The 22478-nt window shown below is 54.8% G+C and overlaps 1 protein-coding gene across 1 annotated transcript in view; it reads right to left on the bottom strand.

Annotated features, from left to right (window-relative positions):
• LOC140405878 (uncharacterized protein C14orf132) overlaps positions 1-21719 on the bottom strand; it is a 68834-nt gene extending 47115 nt beyond the window's left edge. Inside the window, exon 1 of the mRNA XM_072494240.1 lies at positions 21163-21719. Coding sequence (XP_072350341.1) covers positions 21163-21189 — 27 coding nt within the window. The 5' untranslated portion in view covers positions 21190-21719. The remainder of the gene's footprint in view (positions 1-21162) is intronic.
• Positions 21720-22478: the final 759 nt, after the last annotated feature.

Below are 22478 nucleotides of genomic sequence, written 5' to 3' on the forward strand. Positions count from 1 at the left end.
AACAGGAACAGACCCCTTGTCCCCAGAACAGGAACATACCCATTGTCCCCAAAACAGGAACAGACCCATTGTCCCCAGAACAGGAATAGACTCATTGTCCCCAGAACAGGAACAGACTCATTGTCCCCAGAACAGGAACAGACTCATTGTCCCAGCAACAGAAACAGACCCATTGTCCCCAGAACCGGAACAGACTCATTGTCACCAGGAACAGGAACAGACCCATTGTGTCCAGGAACAGAAACAGACCCATTGTCCCCAGGAACAGGAACAGACCCATTGTCCCAGGAACAGGAACAGACCCATTGTCCCCAGAACAGGAACAGACCCCTTGTCCCCAGAACAGAAACAGACCCATTGTCCCCAGAACCGGAACAGACTCATTGTCCCCAGGAACAGGAACAGACCCATTGTGTCCAGGAACAGAAACAGACCCATTGTCCCCAGGAACAGGAACAGACCCATTGTCCCAGGAACAGGAACAGACCCATTGTCCCAGGAACAGGAACAGACCCATTGTCCCCAGAACAGGAACAGACCCATTGTCCCCAGAACAGAAACAGACTCATTGTCCCCAGGAACAGAAACAGACCCATTGTCCCCAGAACAGAAACAGACTCATTGTCCCCAGAACAGAAACAGACCTATGGTCCCCAGGAACAGAAACAGACCCATTGTCCCCAGAACAGAAACTGACCCATTGTCCCCAGAACAGAAACAGACCCATTGTCCCCAGAACAGAAACAGACCTATGGTCCCCAGGAACAGAAACAGACCCATTGTCCCCAGAACAGAAACTGACCCATTGTCCCCAGAACAGGAACAGACCCATTGTCCCCGGAACAGAAACAGACCCATTGTCCCCAGAACAGGAACAGACCCATTGTCCCCAGAACAGAACCAGACCCATTGTCCCCAGAACAGGAACAGACCCATTGTCCCCGGAACAGGAAGAGATCCATTGTCCCAGGAACAGGAACGGACCCATTGTCCCCGGAACAGAAACAGACCCATTGTCCCCAGAACAGAAACAGACCCATTGTCCCCAGAACAGAAACAGACCCATTGTCCCCAGAACAGAAACAGACCCATTGTCCCCAGAACAGGAACAGACCCATTGTCCCCAGAACAGAACCAGACCCATTGTCCCCAGAACAGGAACAGACCCATTGTCCCCGGAACAGGAACAGATCCATTGTCCCAGGAACAGGAACGGACCCATTGTCCCCGGAACAGAACAGTCCCATTGTCCCCAGAACAGGAACAGACCCATTGTCTCCAGAACAGGATCAGACCCATTGTCCCAGGAACAGGAACAGACCCCTTGTCCCCAGAACAGGAACAGACCCATTGTCCCCGGAACAGGAACAGATCCATTGTTTCAGGAACAGGAACGGACCCATTGTGTCCAGGAACTGGAACAGACCCATTGTGTCCAGGAACAGGAACAGACCCATTGTCCCAGGAACAGGAACAGACCCATTGTGTCCAGGAACTGGAACAGACCCATTGTGTCCAGGAACAGGAACAGACCCATTGTCCCAGGAACAGGAACAGACCCATTGTGTCCAGGAACAGGAACAGACCCATTGTCCCAGGAACAGGAACAGACCCATTGTCCCAGGAACAGGAACAGACCCATTGTCCCCAGAACAGGAACAGACCCATTGTCCCCAGAACAGGAAAAGACCCATTTTCCCAGGAACAGGAACAGACCCATTGTCCCAGGAACAGGAACAGGCCCATTGTCCCCAGAACAGGAACATACCCATTGTCCCCAAAACAGGAATGGACCCATTGTCCCCAGAACAGGAACAGACTCATTGTCCCCAGAACAGGAACAGACTCATTGTCCCAGGAACAGAAACAGACCCATTGTCCCCAGAACAGGAACAGACCCATTGTGTCCAGGAACAGGAACAGACCCATTGTCCCAGGAACAGAAACAGACCCATTGTGTCCAGGAACAGAAACAGACCCATTGTCCTCTGAACAGGAACAGGCTCATAGTCCCCAGGAACAGGAACAGACCCATTGTCCCCAGGAACAGAAACAGACCCATTGTCCCCAGAACAGAAACAGACCCATTGTCCCCAGAACAGGAACAGACCCATTGTCCCCAGGAACAGAACCAGACCCATTGTCCCCAGAACAGAAACAGACCCATTGTCCCCAGAACAGAAACAGACGCATTGTCCCAGGAACAGAAACAGACCCATTGTCCCCAGGAACAGAAACAGACCCATTGTCCCCAGAACAGAAACAGACCCATTGTCCCCAGACCAGGAACAGACCCATTGTCCCCAGAACAGGAACAGACCCATTGTCCCCAGAACAGGAACAGACCCATTGTGCCCAGAACAGGAACAGACCCATTGTCCCCAGAACAGAAACAGACCCATTGTCCCCAGAACAGGAACAGGCCCATTGTCCCCGGAACAGGAACAGATCCATTGTCCCAGGAACAGGAACGGACCCATTGTGTCCGGGAACAGAACAGTCCCATTGTCCCCAGAACAGGAACAGACCCACTGTCTCCAGAACAGGATCAGACCCATTGTCCCAGGAACAGGAACAGACCCATTGTCCCCAGAACAGGAACAGACCCATTGTCCCCGGAACAGGAACAGATCCATTGTTTCAGGAACAGGAACGGAACCATTGTGTCCAGGAACTGGAACAGACCCATTGTGTCCAGGAACAGGAACAGACCCATTGTCCCAGGAACAGGAACAGACCCATTGTGTCCAGGAACAGAAACAGACTCATTGTCCACAGAACAGGTATAGACCCATTGTCCCAGGAACAGGAACAGACCCATTGTGTCCAGTAACAGGAACAGACCCATTGTGTCCAGGAACAGGAACAGACCCATTGTCCCCAGAACAGGAACAGATCCATTGTTTCAGGAACAGGAACGGAACCATTGTGTCCAGGAACTGGAGCAGACCCATTGTGTCCAGGAACAGGAACAGACCCATTGTCCCAGGAACAGGAACAGACCCATTGTGTCCAGGAACAGAAACAGACTCATTGTCCACAGAACAGGTACAGACCCATTGTCCCAGGAACAGAAACAGACCCATTGAGTCCAGGAACAGGAACAGACCCATTGTCCCAGGAACAGGAACAGACCCATTGAGTCCAGGAACAGGAACAGACCCATTGTCCCAGGAACAGGAACAGACCCATTGTCCCAGGAACAGGAACAGACCCATTGTCCCCAGAACAGGAACAGACCCATTGTCCCAGGAACAGGAACAGACCCATTGTGTCCAGGAACAGAAACAGACCCATTGTCCCCAGAACAGGAACAGACCCATTGTCCCAGGAACAGGAACAGACCCATTGTGTCCAGGAACAGAAACAGACTCATTGTCCACAGAACAGGTACAGACCCATTGTCCCAGGAACAGAAACAGACCCATTGAGTCCAGGAACAGGAACAGACCCATTGTCCCAGGAACAGGAACAGACCCATTGTCCCAGGAACAGGAACAGACCCATTGAGTCCAGGAACAGGAACAGACCCATTGTCCCAGGAACAGGAACAGACCCATTGTCCCAGGAACAGGAACTGGCCCATTGTCCCCAGAACAGGAACAGACCCATTGTCCCCAGAACAGGAACAGACCCATTGTCCCCAGGAACAGGAACAGACCCATTGTGTCCAGGAACAGGAACAGACCCATTGTCCCAGGAACAGGAACAGACCCATTGTCCCCAGAACAGGAACAGACCCATTGTCCCCAGGAACAGACCCATTGTCCCCAGGAACAGGAACAGACCCATTGTCCCAGGAACAGGAACAGACCCATTGCCCCCAGAACAGGAACAGACCCATTGTCCCCAGAACAGAAACAGACCCATTGTGTCCAGGAACAGGAACAGACCCATTGTCCCCAGAACAGGAACAGACCCATTGTCCCCAGGAACAGGAACAGGCACATTGTCCCCAGAACAGAAACAGACCAATTGTGTCCAGGAACAGGAACAGACCCATTGTCCCCAGAACAGGAACAGACCCATTGTCCCCAGGAACAGGAACAGACCCATTTTCCCCAGGAACAGGAACAGACCCATTGTCCCAGGAGCAGGACCACACCCATTGTCCCCAGGAACAGAAACTGACCCATTGTCCCCAGGAACAGAAACTGACCCATTGTCCTAGGAACAGAAACAGACCCATTGTGTCCAGGAACAGGAACAGACCCATTGTCCCCAGAAACAGGAACAGACCCATTGTCCCAGGAACAGGAACAGACCCATTGTGTCCAGGAACAGAAACAGGCTCATTGTCCCCAGAACAGGTACAGACCCATTGTCCGAGGAACAGAAACAGACCCATTAAGTCCAGGAACAGGAACAGACCCATTGTCCCAGGAACAGGAACAGACCCATTGTCCCAGGAACAGGAACAGACCCATTGTCCCAGGAACAGGAACAGACCCATTGAGTCCAGGAACAGGAACAGACCCATTGTCCCAGGAACAGGAACAGACCCATTGTCCCAGGAACAGGAACAGACCCATTGTCCCCAGGAACAGGAACAGACCCATTGTCCCCAGGAACAGGAACAGACCCATTGTCCCAGGAACAGGAACAGACCCATTGTCCCCAGGAACAGGAACAGACCCATTGAGTCCAGGAACAGGAACAGACCCATTGTCCCAGGAACAGGAACAGACCCATTGTCCCAGGAACAGGAACAGACCCATTGTCCCCAGGAACAGGAACAGACCCATTGAGTCCAGGAACAGGAACAGACCCATTGTCACCAGAACAGGAACAGACCCATTGTCCCAGGATCATGATCAGACCCATTGTGTCCAGGAACAGGAACAGACCCATTGTCCCCAGAACAGGAACAGACCCATTGTCCCCAGGAACAGGAACAGACCCATTGTCCCAGGAACAGGAACAGGCCCATTGTCCCAGGAACAGGAACAGACCCATTGTCCCAGGAACAGGATCAGACCCATTGCCCCCAGAACAGGAACAGACCCATTGTCCCCAGAACAGGAACAGACCCATTGTCCCAGGAACAGGAACAGACCCATTGTCCCAGGAACAGGATCAGACCCATTGCCCCCAGAACAGGAACAGACCCATTGTCCCCAGGAACAGGAACAGACCCATTGTCCCAGGAACAGGAACAGGCCCATTGTCCCAGGAACAGGAACAGACCCATTGTCCCAGGAACAGGATCAGACCCATTGCCCCCAGAACAGGAACAGACCCATTGTCCCAGGAACAGGAACAGACCCATTGTCCCCAGGAACAGGAACAGACCCATTGTCCCCAGGAACCTTGGCAATTCTTGGACGTATTTAAATAGATTCCCACCAAGCCTTTGACTATGACGCTCTTTCTCACTAGCCTCATCACTATCATCCAACTGTACGTTTCCCTTTACGTCTGCCAATTTTAACTGACTGTCATGTTTCATGGCCATTTTCTGAAGTTCAAACTCTCTTTTTTTCCCTGATCTGTATCTCCCTTTCTCATTTCTTTTTGTTCTGCTAGGGCTTTCTTTTCTCCTTTCTTCTCTCTCCTTTTCTTTTTCCCCTCTCTCTCTTTCTTTTTCCACTCTCTCTCTTTCTTTTTCCTCTCTATCTCTTTCTCTCTCTCTTTCTTTTTCCTCTTTCTCATATTCAAGCTGCTTTAATTCTTTCTCATGTTCCACTTGTTTAACTTGCAACTGAATTTTTGCCATTTCCAATGAGTCAAACTGTATCTCAGGCAACTTTAAATGCTTAGCCACCGCCATAGTTACCTCATCTTTTCGCATTTTGTCAGGCAATGTTAACTGCAATGTTTTTGCCAAATCTAACAGTCTGCTTTTAGTCTCTGTCCATAAGGTACTGCGTGTGACCGTCTCCACCCCCAAAAACGTCAGAGCCTCTGAAAGAGCCATTGTCCACAACACACTCCCCACTTAAACTGAAATACCACACCTGAAAAGCAACCACAATAAGCTCACCCCTCACTGTCTTTAAGTTCACTGAGCCAATCCAATAGATAGACTTTTATCCCCCTCGAGCCCCCAATTTGTTATGGGCCAGGGTTTAGAGAACCCCAAAGTGTATAAGGAATTCACCTGACCCACAACTTTTAATAGATTGTGGTATGGGAGGGAAGCACGGTGGCGTAGTGGTTAGCACTGCAGTCTCACGGCGCCGAGGTCCCAGGATCGATCCCCGGCTCTTGGTCACTGTCCGTGTGGAGTTTGCACATTCTCCCCGTGTTTGCGTGGGTTTCGCCCCCACAACCCAAAGATGTGCAAGGTAGGTGGATTGAACACGCTAAATTGCCCGTTAATTGGGGGGGGGGGAAATGAATTGGGTACTCATAATTTATTTTTTTTAAAGATTGTGGTATGGGGAGCACACGGCCCACTCTACAGGTGTGGTACAGCAGAAATGGAAAAGTATTTTTTAAAGCAAAACAATGTTTATTCTATGAACTCAAGTTAACCTGTTAAAACATACAGTGAACATCTTAGCGACCATCAATTCAAATACAACTCCCAAAGAATACAACACTAAGTAAACCTTAATAACTTCCCAAACAACATCCAGAAGACAAAAGAAACACTTTTTAACAGAAGCACATTAGGTTTACATTCACTTCTGACAATATTTATAATTCTGAATTCACCAAATGATCAAGAGATAGTCTTTTGATGGCAGAGAGAACAGCAGTACACCTGCTTGGTCTGGCTTCAGCTCCAACACTGAAAATGAAACTAAAACACACCCTGCAGCAAACAGCCTAAAACGAAAGTAAAAAGCTGAGACAGCCCAGCTCCACCCACACTCTGTCATCACTGCAGTAATATGAGCAGTCAAACATTTCTTAAAGTGACATTCTCATGACATTCAGTACTGAGGTCCCTCTCACGTCTAAAAGGTAAATGTCTGGATAAGCGGAGGCGACTGAGCACGACCTCCTTAATGTTGCTGGCAGAGGTGTGGGGTCGAGGATCTCATGATCTGGCCGGGAGTGAGTGTGCAGAGAGGGATTGCCAGCAAAACTGGTTCCCTGGATGGCTCCCTGAGAGAAGACAGGACAGTACTGGTGAGAGTGGGGGTGGTTTTGGAGATATGAGGGTCCCGGATGGAAGAACTAACTGATTGTCGGTCTCTCTCCCTTGTCCAATTCCTGGTTTGCTGGTGTGGATTCTGCGGAGGCTCCCCTCGCTGCGGTTGTCACAGCCGAGTCGAGCAGATGCTAAAGACGGCAGCAAGGTCATCGCAGGTGGAGGCGGCACCGCATGCAGGGGGCCAGTGCACGCCCTGAAGAACCGGCCGCCCATCAGGCTGAGGAGGGGGCCAGAATGGGAGTCCAGTGATGGTCCATGCTGCACAGGAGTCACTGGGCCCCCATGAGCTGACAGACAGCATTTGCTGCAGAAGACTGCCCCTCAACAGAGAGACAGTGCGGCCTGTTCAACCCCGGTGGCCCTGAACTCACTGCAGCTCTAGATGTCGATGCCACTGGGTTATTCCAGGGCTCAATCAGGGACCTGTGTGGCATATCACAATCTTCAGCCCACAGGTGCATTCAGGAGGTGATGGATGCTCTGAATGCCCACGTATCAGACTATATCACCTTCAACCTGGACCAGGCCCACCAAGATGCCTGAGCTGCAGTATTTGCTGCCATCACCGGGATGCCCCAGCTCCAGGGGGCGATCGATGGCCCACATGTCGCCTGTGAGTACCGGGGCATCAGGGACTGCCCGATGTTAACAGGAAGGAGTTCCACTCCCTGAATGTTCAGACCATGTGCAACCACCACCGAAGGATCATGCACGTGTCTGCCTCGATCCTGAGAGTGTGCGTGACAGCTACATCCTGGGGCACTCTTAGATCCCCGGTGTCTTCGAGGACCACCCCAGGATGATGGGTTGGCTCGTGGAAGACAAGGTATACCCGCTGAGGTCACGGCTGATGACGCCAGTGCAGAGGCCTGAGGCCGAGGCCGAGAACCGATACAATGAGCCCAAAGTTGCCACCCGTGCTGCCATTGAGCAGTGCCTCAGGCCGCTATAAATGTGGTTCTGATATCTTGACCACCCTGGCAGGGCTCTGCAGTGCACCCCCCCCCCCAATCTGGATGAGCAGCGGGACAACATGCTGGACAAAGGAGGAGAAGGGGGAGGAGGTACCCATGAGGGGCTGGGGGATGAGATTGCGGAGGAGCTGGAGGATGGAGGACAGGAGGTGGCAAGGGTCCGACATGCCAGGAGGACCATCCTCAACGTCCCCAAATTCTGCTGAGATGAGGCTGCGTCCATTAACTCAACAACCCCCCCCCCCCCCCCACCCCCAGCTTCATACACTGCCGCCCCCCCTGCCCCATCACACTGCCTCTTGCCTGACCACCCTGCTCCTTCATCCAAGGGTCTGTGTAATGTCACCTCGGGGTGATGGGCAGGTGTTGGCACTGTCAGCGGGTCCCTATACAAGGCAGGACAATGATAGAATGATGACTACTCGCTTTGAGGAAAGCTCTGGTGCTCCTCAGATTAAGTCTGACTCGCCGCTCACACCCCACCTCAGGGGCTTTACATCTTGGGGCTGGGGAGGGAGCTGGGGGCACAGGGGTTGGGGGTGCGGGCAGGCCTGCTGTGAAGTGACAGAGGTTTCAAATGTATCAGGTGTGCCCTGTTTTAATAGTGAACATTTCACTATGATAGATTTCCATTCCCCCGAGCTACAGATCGTGAACTCCCCCCAGTGCCCACTCAATGCTCCTCACTCTTCTTGATCTTTTGTGGTTTAGTGCTATGTCTAGGTGTGTCCCCAGGATGCGCATCAGAGGTGGAGGCAGCCCGTTGCTTTCCATGCCCTAGATATAGATTTGTTCATTGTCACGTGTACCGAGATACAGTGAAAAGTATTGTTCTGCCTACAGTTCAGGCAGATCATTCCGTACATGAAAAGAAAATACATAATAGGGCAAACATAAAATACACAAATTAAACACATCGACACAGGCATGGGGTGAAGCATACAGAGTGCAGTACTACTCAGTAGAGAAGATGTGTGAAGAGATCAGCTCAGTCCATAAGAGGGTTGTTCAGGAGTCTGGTAACAGCGGGGAAGAAGCTGTTTTTGAGTCTGTTCGTGCGTGTTCTCAGACTTCTGTATCTCCTGCCCGATGGAAGAAGTTGGAAGAGTGAGTAAGCCGGGTGGGAGGGGTCTTTGATTATGCTGCCCGCTTTCCCCAGGCAGCGGGGAGGTGTAGATGGAGTCAATGGATGGGAGGCAGGTTCGTGTGATGGACTGGGCGGTGTTCACGACTCTCTGAAGTTTCTTGCGGTCCTGGGCCGAGCAGTTGTCATACCAGGCTGTGATGCAGCCCGATAGGATGCTTTCTATGGTGCATCTGTAAAAGTTGGTAAGGGTTAATGTGGACATGCCGAATTTCCTTAGTTTCCTGAGGAAGTATAGGCGCTGTTGTGCTTTTCTTGGTGGTAGCGTTGGCGTGGGTGGACCAGGACAGATTTTTGGAGATGGGCATCCCTAGGAATTTGAAACTGCTAACCATCTCCACCTCGGCCCCGTTGATGCTGACAGGGGTGTGTACAGTACTTTGCTTCCTGAAGTTAATGCCCAGCTGTTTAGTTTTGCTGACATTGAGGGAGAGATTGTTGGCGTTAGGGGCTCCACTAGGGGCTTTGATGCCCTTGGCGGTTGTCTCCTGGAGGGTCTGGAGCGAGGGTCCCCAGCCAACATTCCGATGTCACAGGTGTCACAGTGCCACCCTGTTCTACCTGCTGCTCTTCAGATGCGCCGGTGTCAGGAGGGGGGAATTCAGAAGAACTGGAGACCACCTTAGTCTCCTTGGTGTCAGGCCCCCGTGTGGGCTCCAGCGCTTCCTCTTCCCTGAGAGTGAAAGTAGGGCCCTCGGTGACTCCATGGGATGGAGGGGCAGCTGGATTGAGTTATCTGGCTCTGCCTGTCCTGGAGGCTCCCCATTCTCAGCACCGTGGTGTCGATGTCCTCATCAATGTCCATCTGCACCTGGGTCAGGTCCCCTAGCGACTGGGACGTGATGTCGAGGTCCTCAACCCTGACTGACCCATACCTTGGACACCACGATTTAAGATGCAGACAACGTGCTCCAGGTTTTCCACTGCGGTCGCCGTCCTATTAATGGTGTCCTCAGTGCCACAGTTTGCCGGCATCATGTCCTATCCCTGCAGCCTTTGAGACTCCTCCAATCGGCTTTGCAGTTACTGGGATGTCATTGACACCCCTTCCTGAATGTCAAGGCTGTGTCCAATCAGCTGCAGCAGCTCTGGGAGAACCTTGGCCAAAGGCTCGGCATCTGACTGGGGCCCACCTGGAGGTTCCCCTCCAAGTCACTCACCACCCTGACTGGGAAATATATCGGCCGTTCCTTCACTGTCGCTGGATCAAGGTCTTGGAACTCCCTCCCTAACAGCACTGTGGGTGTACCTGCACCACATGGACTGCAGCGATTCAAGAAGGCAGCTCACCACCTTCTCAAGGGCAACACGGGCAATAAATGCTGGTCTGGGCAGCAAAGCCCACAGGCCGTACGTGACGAGGGGCTTTTCACAGTAACTTCATTGCAGTGTTAATGCGATCCTGCTTGTGACACTAATAAAGATTATTATTAGGTAACAAGGGAGACAAAGTTCCAGAAAGGCAAGAGGCGCAAGATGCATTGAAAGTTGAGTTCCCAATGTCATGAGTTGTTGAATGCAGCTGAAGGATAAATCCTACTTGCCAGCAGGAACCAGCTGGGTGGACAATTCAACCTGCCTGGGTGAGAGGATGACTGGTTGCAGGATCGGATAGCTTATCACCCAGCTGGCCTGGAAAAGCAGCCGCCTCTGGTCAAAGCTGTGCTGGTGGAAACCCTTGCTGACAATGCAAAGACAGACCCCCCCCCCTTATCCCCTCCCACCTATCGCGCAGAGTGGTGACGAAATTTTCCCATTTCTCAGTTTGTTCCCCGTTCTTTAGTTGGTCACTGTGATTTTTGGCGGTGCCAAACCCCACTCACCAATCAGCTTGCTGCCTCCCAGCTCCAGTGGTTAAAGGGCATTTGGGAAAAGGATAGAAGGATAATCCGGGGTCCAATCGGTTGACCAGAGACTTGTTTGGAGGTTAAAGACCAGCACAGACCGGGGGGGCCAAATAACCAGTTTCCTGGGATAATGGCAGCCGGGAGTGAAACTGCAGAAAGGTGCCTGGGGACAGTACCCAAAACTAGTTGGCAGGGGTTCCAGTGGGTACAGTAGCACAGTGATAATGTCCAACGAGTAATCCAGAGGCCTGGCTCATGGCTTAATCCTACAATGTTTGCAAATTTGATAATTCGAGAAAAGATAGCTTCAGTTCAGTAAGAGTGACCTATCATATTTTCATACAGACCCATCCAGTTCACTTCCTGCCCTTTGTGATAAACCACTGCTGCACCTATATTAGGTGATGTATGGTAGGACCTGTACTACAGGTTCGCCGGTAGTCCCTGCCTGCTGGCTCTGCCCAGTAGGCGGAGTATAAATATGCGTGTCCTCCATTCAGCAGCCATTTCACCAGCTGCTGTGGGAGGCCACACATCCTAGGGCAATGAAGCCTCAGTTGTATCCAACGCTCGTCTTTGTTCAATTGATCGTGCAACACCCTTTCGGGAAGGAAATCTGCCGTCCTTACCTGGTCTGACCGACATGTGACTCCAAACCCACAGCAAATACGGTGGGCTCTTCACTACCCTCTGAAGTGCCCTAGCTTGCCACTCAGTTCGCCCACCACCTCCTCAAGGGCAATGATGGATGGGCAATAATCACCAGCTTTGCCACATTCCATGAATGGAGAAGAAGCTTCCTGCTTGGAATCGCCTGTGGTCCCAGGGGCCTGCCTGAATCAATCCCGGGAATTGGCACTGGTGGAAGTGATGGGAAGTCGACTGAATGGCATCGACCCGTTTCCCCTCCTCCCCCCATTCCCCAATTCTGGTGACAACCTGAGAGAGAGCACTTGACATTGGAACCCTACTTCCAATGGGGCTGCACCCGAAACTCTGGGGCCTAGCCTGTTTTGCAGCCAACACTCCAGCTGCTGAGAAAAAACATTAAAAAGTGTGCTCGTCTTTCAGGTTGCCTCAGACAGGACCCACCCTAGCTCCAATGGCCACTTAAGGGCCGTTTCCTGTCCAGCCTTAATTTGTAGGCCGGTGGGACGATTTTCCTGGTGTGGGGAAGCCCGAAAATGAATGGGCTGACATTTCAGGCAGGAAGGGGGGGGGGGGTTCCATCAGAAGCCCCCTTCTGACATAGATCACTCTTTCCTTAAGATCTGGTAGCCGTTAAACCTCCATCCCCTCTCCTCCCACCCCGGTCTCTCCCCTGTCACCATGGTCATCCACTTTGCCCACATCCCAGGCCTTCCCTACCCTCCCCGCCATTCAAAAATTCAGGCTGTTCTTCCAACACTTACTGTTCTCATTTATAAAAGTATCAGAGATGTGTGGCAGGGAAGGACATTCGACTGACAATGAAGATTCAGCCAAGCAGATAAAAATGTCCATGCGACGTTGGATCACAATGATGGCCGTGTCGCTTGACCAATTACGTCAGCATGGACAGGGTGGGGAATGGAGACTTGCAGGTCATATAACGAATCCTCTAGGAATTCGGGCACCAATGGTTGGCAACACTGGGAGTGGGGTGAGAACAGCTAATTCCAGTTAAATAGGCTGCAAATAGTCAGGAAGTAACGTCATTCTTCGACAATAGCGCAGAGCAGGCGAAAACTGAATTGCGCACCCTGGCCAGTTGTATTGTCCATTGAATCAGACAGAGTAGAATCTCCAGGGCAAAAGGGGCGGACTATCACTCATTTCGTGCTCCCAAGGTAGACCTCGTCCACCTTGGTCTCAAGGATCACACGGGTTGGGTGAGATATTCCCAGGCACCCCCACCATGGACACACATCAATAGCAGTGCATGTGAACAGCAGAAATCTGGAGCTAGCCAGCATTCCCAGCCTCCTTCAGGAAATGGTCGACCTTTCCTGTCTGACCTACATTCAGTCGCCACAGCAACCAGCCTGCTCCCACAACCAGAAAGGTGAAATGTCAGCAGGCTGCTTGAATCTGTTGATGAATAATGGCTTTTGCACTATGTTTATGGTTTATGTATATTGTTTATTTTGTTGTTGTTACTATACCAAAAATACCTCAATAAAATGTTTATTAATAAATAAAAAATCTGTTGATGAAGCAATAAATTACAAACCAATCATATGAACTTTATCACATTTGTTGAGAAGCAATGAATAAATAATGAGGGGCATTAAGTTAACTGATTGATCTCGAGATTGGGCAGGAGGCAAAGAGACAATAACCAATCAACATAGGGCTCGATACGCACACTGTTCTGACTCTCCTCATTCCTGTTTCCCACTGTTGTGTCTTCCTCTTCCTGAAGTTCCTGGCTCGTCTGGAAGTCGATTTAACTGATGCTGGCCCACCCCCAGAATTCCCATACAGCACACACGAAGAGGAGGGACGAAGAATTCAAGCTGCACCCAAACACCCAACACCAGGCACTGACCGCCCCCCCCCCCCCGCCCCCCTCCTCCCCACCCCCCACCCCCCTCCTCCCCACCCACAATCAGTGCCCGAGCACCTTCCAGTGCAGTGGAGGTGGTGAGGCAGGAGAGGCAGGGGGTAGTTAACGGTCGAGGGCAGGAACCCAGCCAGCTTTCCCTCCCTCGAGAGCTGGCACCAGTTTAAGTTGCTTCCCACCGTCACATTACCAGGCAATCACCAGCCCCACCATCACCGCAGGCAGCATCATTACCATTCAATTAGTGAGGAGAGGCTGCAGCAAACCCGGAATTGGCCCGGGTCACATCCCGGCACCGCACCACATCCCGGAACCACATCCTGGGATCACATCCCGTAACCACATCCCATAACCACATCCCGGAACCACATCCCGTAACCACATCCCATAACCACATCCCAGGACCACATCCCGTAACCACATCCCGTAACCACATCCCGGGACCACATCCCGGGACCACATCCCGGGACCACATCCCGTAACCACATCCCGGGACCACATCCCGGGACCACATCCCATAACCACATCCCGGGACCACATCCCGTAACCACATCCTGGGATCACATCCCGTAACCACATCCCGGGACCACATCCCGGGACCACATCCCGTCACCACATCCCGGGACCACATCCTGTAACCACATCCCAGGACCACATCCCGGGACCACATCCCGTAACCAAATCCCGTAACCACATCCCATAACCACATCCCGGGACCACATCCCGTAACCACATCCCGGAACCACATCCTGGGATCACATCCCGTAACCACATCCCATAACCACATCCCGGGACCACATCCCGTAACCATATCCCGGGACCACATCCCTGGACCACATCCCGGGACCACATCCCGGGACCACATCCCGTAACCACATCCCGGGACCACATCCCGGGACCACATCCCGTAACCACATCCCGGGACCACATCCCGTAACCACATCCCATAACCACATCCCGGGACCACATCCCGTAACCACATCCCGGGACCACATCCCGGGACCACATCCCGTAACCACATCCCGGGACCACATCCCGTAACCACATCCCATAACCACATCCCGGGACCACATCCCGTAACCACATCCCGGGACCACATCCCGTAACCACATCCCGTAACCACATCCCGGGACCACAACCCATAACCACATCCAGGGATCACATCCCGTAACCACATCCCGGGACCACATCCCGTAACCACATCCCGGGACCACATCCCGGGACCACATCCCGTCACCACATCCCAGGACCACATCCTGTAACCACATCCCAGGACCACATCCCGTAACCACATCCCGTAACCACATCCCGGGACCACATCCCGTAACCACATCCCGGGACCACATCCCGTGACCACATCCCGTAACCACATCCCATAACCACATCCCGGGACCACATCCCATAACCACATCCTGGGATCACATCCCGTAACCACATCCCGTAACCACATCCCGTAACCACATCCCGGGACCACATCCCGTAACCACATCCCATAACCACATCCCGGGACCACATCCCGTAACCACATCCCATAACCACATCCGGGGACCACATCCCGGGACACATCCCATAACCACATTCCATAACCACATCCAGGGACCACATCCCGGGACCACTTCCCGGAACCACATCCTGGGACCACATCCCGGGACCACATCCCGTAACCACATCCCATAACCACATCCGGGGACCACATCCCGGGACCACATCCCGGGACCACATCCGGGGACCACATCCCGGGACCACATCCCGGGATCACATCCCGTAACCACATCCCGGGACCACATCCCGGGACCACATCCCGGGATCACATCCCGGAACCACATCCCGGAACCACATCCCGGGACCACATCCCGGGACCACATCCTGGGTTTGCCACTCCTCACCGGGATCACATCCCGGGATTGCGCCCCCTCACCGGGGCCACATACCGGGATTTCCCCTTCTCACCGGGGCCACATCCCGAGATTTCCCCTTCTCACTGGGGCCACATCCCGGGACCACATCCCGGGGCTACATCCCGGGGCTACATCCCGGCACCACATCCCGGCACCACATCCGGGACCACATCCCGGAACCACATCCCGGGACCACATCCCGGAACCACACCCGGCACCACATCCCGGGACCACATCCGGGACCACATCCCGGAACCACATCCCGGGACCACATCCCGGAACCACATCCCGGAACCACGCCCGGCACCACATCCCGGGACCACATCCCGGAACCACAACCCGGGACCACATCCCGGAAACACATCCCGGAACCACGTCCGGCACCACATCCTGGAACCACATCCCGGGACCTCATCCGGGGACCACATCCCGGGACCACAACCCGGGACCACATCCCGGAACCACATCCCGGAACGACGCCCGGCACCACATCCCGGAACCACGTCCGGCACCACATCCCGGGACCACATCCCAGAACCACAACCCGGGACCACATCGCTGGACCACATCCGGGGACACATCCCAGAACCACAACCCGGGACCACATCCCTGGACCACATCCCGGGACACATCCCGGGACCACATCCCGGAACCACATCCCGGAACCACGCCCGGCACCACATCCCGGGATCACCTCCTGGGAACACATCCTGGGACCACATCCGGGACCACATCCCGGGACCACATCCCGGGACCACATCCGGGACCACATCCCGGGACCACATCCCGGTACCACATCCCGGGACCTCATCCCTGAACCACATCCCGGAACCACATCCCGGAACCACATCCCAGAACCACATCCCGGGACCTCATCCCTGAACCACATCCCGGAACCACATCCCGGAACCACATCCCGGGACCACATCCCAGGACCACATCCTGGGATTGCCACTCCTCACCGGGATCACATCCCGGGATTGCGCCCCCTCACCGGGGCCACATACCGGGATTTCCCCCTGCCAGGTCGAAGAATCGCCGGGGGCTGGCGTGAATCCCACCCCCGCCGGTTGCCGAATTCTCCGACACCGGAGATTCGGCGGGGGCGGGAATCCCCCGGCGATTCTCCGGCCCGGATGGGCCGAAGTCCCGCTGCTGGAATGCCTGTCCCGCCGGCGCCGATTAAACCACCTCTCCTACCGGCGGGACAAGGCAGCGCGGGCGGGCTCGGAGGTCCTGGGTGGGGCGCGGGGCGATCTGGCCCCGGGGTGTGCCCCCACGGTGGCCTGGCATGCGATCGGGGCCCACCAATCCGCGGACGGGCCTGTGCCGTGGGGGCACTCTTTCCCTTCCGCCTTCGCCATGGCCTCCACCATGGCGGAGGCGGAAGAGACATCCTTTACTGCGCACGCGCGGTGATGCCTTGAGCGGCCGCTAACGCTCCCGCGAATGCGCCGCCCGGAACCACATCCCGGAACCACATCCCGGGACCTCATCCGGGGACAACATCCCTGAACCACATCCCGGGACCATGTCCCGGGACCATGTCCCGGAACCACATCCCAGGACCACATCCCGGAACCACATCCCGGAACCACACCCGGCACCACACCCGGCACCACACCCGGGACCACATCCCGGAACCACATCCCGGGACCACATCCCGGGACCACATCCCTGGACCACATCCCGGAACCGCATCCCAGCACCACATCCCGAAACCACATCCCGGGACCACGCCCGGCACCACACCCGGGACCACATCCCGGAACCACATCCTGGGACCACATCCCGGAACCTCATCCCTGGACCACATCCCGGAACCGCATCCCAGCACCACATCCCGGAACCACATCCTGGAACCACATCCCGGGACCACACCCGGGACCACATCCCGGGACCACACCCGGGACCACATCCCGGGACCACGTCCCGGAACTGCATCCCAGCACCACATCCCAGAACCACATCCCGGAACCACATCCCGGGACCACATCCCGGAACCACATCCCTGGACCACATCCCAGAACCACATCCCGGAACCACATCCCGGAACCACATCCCTGGACCACATCCCGGAACCACATCCCGTAACCACATCCCGGAACCACATCCCAGCAACACATCCCGGAACCACATCCCTGGACCACATCCCGGAACCGCATCCCAGCACCACATCCCAGAACGACATCCCGGAACCACGCCCGGCACCACATCCCGGGATCACATCCGGGACCACATCCCGGAACCACATCCCGGGACCAGATCCCGGAACCACATCCCGGAACCACGCCCGGCACCACATCCCGGGACCACATCCCGGAACCACAACCCGGGACCACATCCCAGAACCACATCCCGGAACCACGCCCGGCACCACATCCCGGAACCACATCCCGGGACCTCATCCGGGGACCACATCCCGGGACCACAACCCGGGACCACATCCCGGAACCACATCCCGGAACCACATCCCTGGATCACATCCCGGAACCACATCCCGTAACCACATCCCGGAACCACATCCCTGGACCACATCCCGGAACCGCATCCCAGCACCACATCCCAGAACTACATCCCGGAACCACGCCCGGCACCACATCCCGGGACCACATCCGGGACCACATCCCGGAACCACATCCCGGGACCACATCCCGGAACCACATCCCGGAACCACGCCCGGCACCACATCCCGGGACCACATCCCGGAACCACAACCCGGGACCACATCCCAGAACCACATCCCGGAACCACGCCCGGCACCACATCCCGGAACCACATCCCGGGACCTCATCCGGGGACCACATCCCGGGACCACAACCCGGGACCACATCCCGGAACCACATCCCGGAACCACATCCCTGGATCACATCCCGGAACCACATCCCGTAACCACATCCCGGAACCACATCCCTGGACCACATCCCGGAACCGCATCCCAGCACCACATCCCAGAACTACATCCCGGAACCACGCCCGGCACCACATCCCGGGACCACATCCGGGACCACATCCCGGAACCACATCCCGGGACCACATCCCGGAACCACATCCCGGAACCACGCCCGGCACCACATCCCGGGACCACATCCCGGAACCACAACCCGGGACCACATCCCAGAACCACATCCCGGAACCACGCCCGGCACCACATCCCGGAACCACATCCCGGGACCTCATCCGGGGACCACATCCCGGGACCACGCCCGGCACCACATCCCGGGACCACGTCCCGGGACCACATCCCGGGACCACATCCGGGACCACATCCTGGAACCACGTCCTGGCGCCATATCCTGGGACCACGTCCCGGGATCACATCCCGGGACCACATCCCAGAACCACAACCCGGGACCAAATCCCTGGACCACATCCCAGGACACATCCCGGGACCACATCCCGGAACCACGCCCAGCACCACATCCCGGGACCATGTCCCGGGACCACATCCTGGGACCACGTCCGGGACCACATCCCGGGACCACATCCCGGAACCACATCCCGGGACCACATCCCGGAACCACATCCCTGGGCCACATCCCGGAACCACATCCCGGAACCACATCCCGGAACCACATCCCTGGACCACATCCCGGAACCACATCCCGTAACCACATCCCGGAACCACATCCCAGCAACACATCCCGGAACCACATCCCGGGACCACATCCCGGAACCACATCCCTGGACCACATCCCGGAACCGCATCCCAGCACCACATCCCAGAACTACATCCCGGAACCACGCCCGGCACCACATCCCGGGACCACATCCGGGACCACATCCCAGAACCACATCCCGGGACCACATCCCGGAACCACATCCCGGAACCACGCCCGGCACCACATCCCGGGACCACATCCCGGAACCACAACCCGGGACCACATCCCAGAACCACATCCCGGAACCACGCCCGGCACCACATCCCGGAACCACATCCCGGGACCTCATCCGGGGACCACATCCCGGGACCACAGCCCGGGACCACATCCCGGAACCACATCCCGGAACCACGCCCGGCACCACATCCCGGGACCACGTCCCGGGACCACATCCCGGGACCACATCCGGGACCACATCCTGGAACCACGTCCTGGCGCCATATCCTGGGACCACGTCCCGGGATCACATCCCGGGACCACATCCCAGAACCACAACCCGGGACCAAATCCCTGGACCACATCCCGGGACACATCCCGGGACCACATCCCGGAACCACGCCCAGCACCACATCCCGGGACCATGTCCCGGGACCACATCCTGGGACCACGTCCGGGACCACATCCCGGAACCACGTCCCGGCACCATATCCTGGGACATCCCGGGACCACATCCCGGGACCACATCCGGGACCACATCCCGGGACCACGTCCCGGAACCACATCCCGGGACCTCATCCCGGAACCACATCCCGGAACCACATCCCGGAACCACATCCCAGGACCACATCCCGGGACCACATCCTGGGATTGCCACTCCTCACCGGGATCACATCCCGGGATTGCCCCTTCTCACTGGGGCCACATCCCGGGATTGCCCCTTCTCACCGGGGCCACATCCCGTGATTTCCTCTCCTCACCGGGATCACATTCTGGGATTTCCCCTCCTCACCGGAGCCATATCCCGGGATTTCCTCTCCTTACCGGAGCCACATCCCGGGATTTCCACTCCTCTCCGGAGCCACATCCCGGGATTTCCCCTCCTCACCGGAGCCACATCCTGTGATTTCCTCTCCTCACCGGGATCACATTCTGGGATTTCCCCTCCTCACCGGAGCCACATCCCGGGATTTCCTCTCCTCACCAGCACCAAATTGGGCAGCACATTGACCAGTTACGGGCTTTGCTACATTCTGGGCCTCATTGGTCCATTTCACTCGCTCCACCTGTTGAGCAGTGTGTGTTGAGAATGCAACTTGCCTCCCCGTGTCCCGAATCAGAGTCAATCCCCAAAGTGCTCCCTCCCCCACAGCCTCTCTTTTACTCACAGGGGCCTAATCCCGGCCATTGTGTCAAGGGGGGACTTCTCCCTCCCCAACACCCTCGAAAGCAAGGGGAGGAAGACAGGAAAGGGGGGGGACAGGAAAGGGGGGAGTAGGACAGGAAAAGGGGGGGGAGGAGGACAGGAAAGGGGGGAGGACAGGAAAGGAGGGGGTCTATTCACAGCATTATCAACACAGCAGAAGGTCTGAATGTTTGTGCCTGGGGAAGCAGGGATGGAGAGAGAGAATTGACCAGGGCACGAGTACATAACCAGGGTCTGTGGAAAAATCACTGAGGGGCTCGGGAGAGGAAGGCTTGGGAATAACAAATGGAAAGATTCAGGAATACCCACACACATTAACAGCGAGCGAGAAATTAATAGACATGGGTCTTCATGTTGAACAGTGCCCAGATCATGTTCAGAGTCTGATGTGGCCATATAAAAACTCTCTTTGATATTCACAGTGAGAGAAACTATTCAGTGAAAATACAAACATGCCCAAATTCTGTTAATTACTGGGCTCTGAATTCCTTTCCTTTCAATCTTTCCCTCAAGAGAATACATTCTTTTTTTGTTGTCCCTTAATCTTCCGACATTTTTTTACATAAAAGCGACAAGAATTTAATATTTTCTTCCATGAGGTAACTTAAATTTTGGGTGATGTACCTGGGCGGCCATGAATGAAAGATCCATGGTGGCTGTCTCCAGGTGCACTCTCCTCCCAAAGTTGACAGTTATTGGTCCCGATAAATCTCCTTCTCCGGTCGGCTTTTCAGCAGAAACCTTTCATCGAGCTCATCTCTTTGTGTTTCTCTCTTTCTCTCTCTCTCTCTCTCACACACTCCTCAGCTCCGAGTCTCTGTTCTCCCCTCAATGGCAGCACCAGGCGAGGGGGATTATATCTCTGATCTGTTTTGTGGAGGCTGCTGGACAGGGCTCTTGGAACAGCTGCTCCACGCACATGAAAATCGAAATAAACCTTCCACTCCGGGGGAGAGAGAGACCATTACATCTAGCAGTCATGTGGCGCTGTTTTCGTCTTCTCAAACCTTCATGTGTCTTGTCACTTAGTTACTAGGGCAACACTCCCCTAGCAACACAGGGCCTAAACCAGGGCAGAGAGAGACTTAGTCTCTATTTCTGAAAGGGAGATGATATTTGTGTTGATTGAGGTGCAGAGGCTGTCAAATACTCGGCACGAAGAGCAAAGGTGCTGCAGTTTGGGGGAGATCCGAATTCAGGACAGACAATGCTGGACATACCCAGTGGGTTAGACAGCAGCTCAGCCACTCTGGTCTCAGCTGTTTATACTCTAATTCACCGCCTCTTAGTGTTCTCTGTAGACCCATTTCCATTTGTCTATTTGACCTTGTTCTAACTTTTCCCAGTCCTCAGCCACGACGCTCTGCATCTCTGAAGCAGCTTTAACATCGCAGGAATATTTGTATTCCACAAAATGTGGCACTAAAAGCCACGTAAAGAAGGTATTAGAACAGGTGGGCAAAAGTTTGTTCAAAGTTTTGGTTGTCAGGAGCGTCTTAAAGGTGGAGAGAGAGAAGCAGAGAGTTTTAAAGAGGGAATTCCAGAGTTTAGGGCCCAAGGTAGCCACCAATGGTGGAATGATGCAAATGGTGACTGCTCAGGAGACCAGACTTCGATGAGGGTAGATGAGGTACCCTCAATAACGAAGCTTAGCGATTAAACTGTAAAGAAGGCTTTATTAGACTAAGAACTATGTTAGAGCTGAGAAAAGTGCTGACTGCTACACAGCCCATGAGGCAGCCCTCTATATACGGCTCACAGATGGGCGGAGCCAGAGGCGGTGTCCCCAGGGTTCCAAGCCCGGTCTTAAAGGGGACATCACCTTACATGATGATAAGGCAGTAACCGTTCATCACAGTAGATATCTCAGGGGATGAAAGACGATTGACTGGAAACGTTAACTCAGTCTCTCTCTCTCTCTCACACAGATGCTACCCGGC

Source organism: Scyliorhinus torazame, chromosome 2 (genome assembly GCF_047496885.1).
Source record: "Scyliorhinus torazame isolate Kashiwa2021f chromosome 2, sScyTor2.1, whole genome shotgun sequence".
NCBI classification, from domain to species: domain Eukaryota; kingdom Metazoa; phylum Chordata; class Chondrichthyes; order Carcharhiniformes; family Scyliorhinidae; genus Scyliorhinus; species Scyliorhinus torazame.